The sequence below is a fragment of the Nerophis lumbriciformis genome, linkage group LG37 (assembly GCF_033978685.3).
Source record: "Nerophis lumbriciformis linkage group LG37, RoL_Nlum_v2.1, whole genome shotgun sequence".
NCBI classification, from domain to species: Eukaryota; Metazoa; Chordata; class Actinopteri; order Syngnathiformes; family Syngnathidae; genus Nerophis; species Nerophis lumbriciformis.
The window spans coordinates 14,004,133-14,010,279 of record NC_084584.2 but is presented as its reverse complement, the minus strand read 5'-3'; the positions used below and the strand labels follow the sequence as shown (position 1 = coordinate 14,010,279).

The 6,147-nt window shown below is 39.4% G+C and overlaps 1 protein-coding gene across 1 annotated transcript; it reads right to left on the bottom strand.

Annotated features, from left to right (window-relative positions):
* Window positions 1–2,216: 2,216 nt before the first annotated feature.
* LOC140677584 (perlucin-like protein) lies at window positions 2,217–3,705 on the bottom strand. The gene is made up of 6 exons (XM_072912520.1): window positions 3,699–3,705; window positions 3,577–3,631; window positions 3,422–3,501; window positions 3,203–3,340; window positions 2,748–2,790; window positions 2,217–2,674 (listed from the first exon to the last, which is right to left on the bottom strand). Exons 2-6 carry the CDS (start codon window positions 3,629–3,631, stop codon window positions 2,610–2,612), a joined length of 381 nt encoding a protein of 126 aa, XP_072768621.1. The 5' UTR covers window positions 3,699–3,705; the 3' UTR covers window positions 2,217–2,609.
* Window positions 3,706–6,147: the final 2,442 nt, after the last annotated feature.

Sequence of the window (6,147 nt, the reverse complement as noted above, 5' to 3'; positions counted from 1 at the left end):
GAATGTTAGACGACTTGTTTATTTCCCATTTCTTGTGTATTTCTACTACAACAAACTTGACAACAGAGAGAAAGAAGAACGATCTTGCAATGTTTTTTGTTTTTTTTCCACTCAGCTGTAGTCTTTAAAAAAAAACAGTTTATTGTTGTTTATTATTTTTAGGGCCCAATACCATAAAAACATGTATAAACCATACAAAGGACCTTAAAATGGATGAAACACACTGGGACTCGATCTAGTGATTTTAAAACTGATGTAATGTGGGCCTGCCTTCTAGTCTTCGTGCAGCTGAAATTCTGAGTAATTGTAAAGAACCAAGAACCTTCTTCGAAAGACCAGAAGGCAGGAAATACAATAGACTATACGGCTCGTAATAAAAGCATGCTTTCACGTCTCTTTGTTGCCCTGAGAGAGAATACGGCAAACTGGCTATATTCTTAAGATGATAAAAATTGCTCTTAAGTCAGGGAAATGTACAGCTGTGTGAGGCGTGCATGAGAAAAAGCAAAAACAATTGACGTTATGTGACAGAGATACTACTTGGACAAAAATATGTTGAGTGGCACGTGAGTCCCCTGATCACTAATCAAGAGTAGGTGTGGAGAACAACACTCAGAAACAACGGCGCTAAGCCTTCTGGGTAATGTAGTATACAAACATTCACTTCCTAGTTGACATGTATTTTTATATGTATTTAACATTTATATTATATTAACATTAATAACGCTAGCACTGCTATCTGTGTTTGTCAATAATGTTAAGGGGGGAAATGATGGCATATTAGTGTAGAAATAATGCCCCCTAGTGGTCATGTGGCCCAAAGCAGCCACTTGGTTTGTGTTTTGTAGAAGTGTCCACATTTTTCCCACTGAGGGCCGAAGGGTGCGGAGGACACTTTATTCTTGATATTTTTAAACACTGTAAAAATGTTAATTTCAAAAAGCACATTATTAATAAAATAAAAACGTTTGTGTCATTAGTCTATCACTGCTATAGAAAATGTAAATGTTTTTTATCCAATAGAAATGATGAAAATACAATTTTTAAATGTTGTATTTCACTAACTTGAAACTTTCAATTTCATTCAAATTAAAAATATAAAAAACATCTCCATTATTGGTCTTTTATTTTTTAAAAACACAATATTTTCAAATAAAATTGACAACAAATTAAAGAGAAAAGTGTGTGTGATAAACATGTATTTAGCAGGAAGTACTTCAAAGAGGAAACAACCTGTGAACTCCCGCTCACACACCAACATTATTATATTTTATTATAGTTAGTATTTGGAATAATGTTTTATGTATTTCATTTGTTGAGGTGGCGACTTGTCCAGGGTGTACACCGCCTACCGCCCGAATGCAGCTGAGATAGGCTCCAGCACCCCCCGCGACCCCGAAAGGGACAAGCGGTAGAAAATGGATGGAAGGATGTATTTCATTTGTGACAATGTTGTTTTTATTATCTATTATTTTAATAATTTCTCCTCATATTGTTCGCCTGTGAGCTGCTGATGATGTCATGACTCCTGACAAGGGTGTCCTGTCCTGTCCTGTCCTGTCCTGTCCTGTCCTGTCCTGTCCTGTCCTGTCCTGTCCTGGTCTCACCAAATTCCCTCTCGCCACTGGCAATCTTGAGTAGCACGCACCACATGATCTTCCCACAAGGGGGCACCAGAGATAGTCAATTAGTAAGTTTCCATGCACTGATATAGTCGGATTTCTCAAATAACAAGGTTTCTTCTATTTTCACATGGAAAGTTCTAGTTTCCAAGCTCTATCTCTAATGTGACTGTTGGCTATTTGCAGTGCGCCTTTTGTACACTAGGGGGCGAGTGTGGTCATTTTACAGGCACATTTCTTTTACTTACTGTTATATTAATTTCACCTCATAGAAGCAGCCTTTTAGGGTTGTTTTGTAATGATTTGCAAACATATTTAGTTGTTTATTAATTGTCTCGGTCTAAGGTAACTGCAGTGTCCTAACGAAGTATCGCTGCATGACACTGAACCGGCTTTGCGACTGTTTCCATGCGAGTTAAATAACAATGTCATCGCCTTCAAGATACACAGTGTGCGTTTTCGGAAAGTAAATTCTGATACTGATAAATTCTGCTGCAGATCAATTCTGATATGATTTTCAGAACGACTCATAAAGAAGGTTTTAAATGTGACTGGAGAGAAAAATTCACCAGGAAATCATGACAGACAAAAAAGTAATTTGCAGATTTTTATTGATTAAAACACCCAGAGTGTAGATGAACAATCAAACATTGAACATCAAGAGTATGTGAACGCACCAACGACAACCTCCTTGACTTGTTTATCATCAAGCAAAAATGTGACAAAAAACACAGCCAAACAAGAAATCAAAAACACAAATGTTCTATAAAAAGTAGTTTTTTTTACAGAACTTAGTCGTAGGAATCTTGTTTCTCTGTCTTAGCGCTGGTCTGCAGACCCCACCCTCCACTCTCTAGCTTCAGAAATAATTTATTCAATAGCAGTAAAGAAGCAAATTTGGGACAGATTAAAAAGCTTATTGGCCAATTTATGGCATGCGGAGTCAGTTTGCTCATGCCTTGTATGATTAAGGGCCGCTGTTGACGTTCACATCGGCTTGACGCAAACATATGGCTTGTTGACATCGCATTTGGCAGTGTTGCACGCTCCATCTGTGAGAAAACAAAACAATTTGTGAAATTTTCTACCAATCAGATCCATTGTACAAGTTGATGTTCTACATACCAGGGAATTCAATGTACGCACACTCTACTGAACTTCCACAGACCTGCAAGACAATCACGTTTCATTGATTCACTTTAAAAAAAAAGAGACACTACCTTACTTGGAATCTGCACCCATGAAAGAGTTTATGTGTTGTGTTGGCAGCATTGATGCAGTGCTAGAACATGGGAGTGTGTGGACAGTGGTTCCCACTTTGTGCACACACCCCAAAGACAGACAGAACCACAACCTGGTAGACAGCCCGCAAAAGACCGATGCAGGGACGAGGCAAAGCAAACCCAGAAGACCGTTCCTAGCAGGGCAGCTCAAAGCCCAGAGTGTTGGTGAAAGCAGTCTAGCCAGACCAGATAGCCACAAGTACTCACAGAGTCACAACTGAAAGCCCACCACACAGCAGCTTGACCTCAGACCGCCACCCACCCTTCCCCTTCAGTTGACTTTGCTACTGGTCACACCTGGCTGTTGAGATCTATCCAGGTGTCTACAGGGTTGCTGGCATTGGCAGTAGCGTTTTTGATCAGATCAACAACGAAATCCACTTTCGCTGGATCAATGATGGTCACCAGTTGAGCACCAAGGGTCTCGCAGTTTCTCTGATGAGACAAAGTACAAAACAGGATCACTCAGTTGAATCCTCTTATTTGCACAGTTTACAACGTGAAATCCATCCATACCTTTGCATCTTGATGAGACACTGGAATGGGTTCGAAGATGTAACATTCACTGTTAGAGGGTTTCCAGCCAGGAAGACAGCCTGCAACACAATTGTTCTTTGAAAAACAAACAGGAAATATGTAAAAAAAAGTGTCTCGGTGTATTAGCTACCAACCAAACACTCCACTGATCCCACACACGAGGAAGAAGACGCGAAGAGAAAAAGCCATCTGTGCAATGATAGACCAACACTGTTGTATTAAAAATGTCATAGTAAGTCAAGTTGTGTCGTCTTACCTTTGCAGTGAAGATGTTTGATACTGAGGACAACAACGAGCCATCCTTTTATATGCTAGCTTGACACCGCCCTGGAAAGTCTGGTATGTTATTTGTGTGATGATTATCCCCAACAAAACAAACGTTAAAGGTCGGACTTAATTAGCTAATTAAGTTAAACTATTAAAGTTAAGACAATTAAAATGAAAGTTGAAATGAAGTTGAGGGTAAATCGGCGACTTGCGGTGGGGTGTGGCACTGACACCTCCCAAGTTTTTTTTACTTAATGATTATGCTCTAATTATTGTAAATACAGGTTCGGTAAGGTTAAGAGGCACTTTTGGAAAAAAATAAGTAATGGAGTATTGTTATGACTCGTCTCGTTTCGTTGCAGTGTATGAACTCTGTGGACGGCCAGCGTCTACACTGTTTAAAGCACCGTGAAGCTGCGGGAATGAGAGAGAGGAAAGCCGCGTCGTTACCAGTGATAAGAAGCTGATTCTGAACAAAAGAGCGCGTTGTAGCGCATATTTAGTCAATAACATATACACACAACACTATATATTTAATCACTTATTTTTTTGACATTTTAGGGGAAGCTGAGCTTCCCTTGCAGTCTTAGAGCAATCACCACTGCAGTAAATATACAATAGAACAAAATACAATATAGCATGAATTATAAAAACAAGTATTAATGTGTTATGCCCATTTGATTGTAGACTCTTACTGACACCTTGTGGCGATAGGAAAGTACTACGCGTGATTTGTTTAGACACTTCCGGGCTGACGATTTCAGGAAGTCCGTTTATGAGACAAATGAGAAGCACACAAGTTGTTAGCCCTTACAAGCCTTGGAAAAGATAAGTTTGTAAGTAAACTGTTTAACTTGTTTATATACTTCAATATTAAGGTGGAATCGGTTCAATTTGATAGTAAGATGTTGATGGAAAAACTATTTTAATGGGTGTTTTGAGGACATACAATGACTGCCAGTCATATATTTCCACCAGCGAAACATTTTCAACACTCAGAAGTATTGTTTGATGATAGTATTGTATATTTGTGTAAAGCTAATACTTACATATTGTGTACCACATTTCAGTATGTTATTTGAATCACGTAGCTTATACACTTGTCATTGTGTGCATTTCAGTTTTACAAGTAAAGTGCAAGACAAAAGTCAAGATAAGTACAAGACTAAAGTAGTGTGAAAGATCAACAACAATAAAGAGCCTAAATGGATTCATCTGCTTTGGAACTTTATTGGAACGTCTTGGATTGTTAGAGGTCTGCCAAGCTGTAAAACCTCAATACATAGAGTGAGGGCAGAACGTAATGACTTCAATAAAATTAATACATGTTAAATAAAAGCCAAATAAAAAAAAAGGATTTTAAATCTGCTCTTAAAAACATGAAGCTGATCCATAGACGGGGGCCATAATTGTGAAAAGATGCCATCCTCTGACTTTGTGTGCTGACATCATCATTAAAATAGAAATAATAATTAGGAGACGAGTGCTGGAGGATCTCAGGATCTGCAAGGTTGTGTGGGATAAAAGCAAATCTGAAAGATAAGAAGGCCCAATACCATAAAACATTTATAAAACAAAGGAAGAAGAACTTTAAAGGGGAACATTATCACCAGACCTATGTAAGCGTCAATATATACCTTGATGTTGCAGAAAAAAAGACCATATATTTTTTTAACCGATTTCCGAACTCTAAATGGGTGAATTTTGGCGAATTAAACGCCTTTCTAATATTCGCTCTCGGAGCGATGACGTCACAACGTGACGTCACATCGGGAAGCAATCCGTCATTTTCTCAAACACCGAGTCAAATCAGCTCTGTTATTTTCCGTTTTTTTCGACTGTTTTCCGTACCTTGGAGACATCATGCCTCGTCGGTGTGTTGTCGGAGGGTGTAACAACACGAACAGGGACGGATTCAAGTTGCACCAGTGGCCCAAAGATGCGAAAGTGGCAAGAAATTGGACGTTTGTTCCGCACACTTTACCGACGAAAGCTATGCTACGACAGAGATGGCAAGAATGTGTGGATATCCTGCGACACTCAAAGCAGATGCATTTCCAACGATAAAGTCAAAGAAATCTGCCGCCAGACCCCCATTGAATCTGCCGGAGTGTGTGAGCAATTCAGGGACAAAGGTACTCGGTAGCACGGCAAGCAATGGCGGCAGTTTGTTCCCGCAGACGAGCGAGCTAAACCCCCCTGGATGTCTTGGCTCACACCGTCCCGAAGATGATCAAGAGAAGAATATCGACCCTAGCTTCCCTGGCCTGCTGACATGAGGGTATGTCTACAGAATATATTAATTGATGAAAATTGGGCTGTCTGCACTCTCAAAGTGCATGTTGTTACCAAATGTATTTCATATGCTGTAAACCTAGTTCATAGTTGTTAGTTTCTTTTAATGCCAAACAAACACATACCAATCGTTGGTTAGAAGG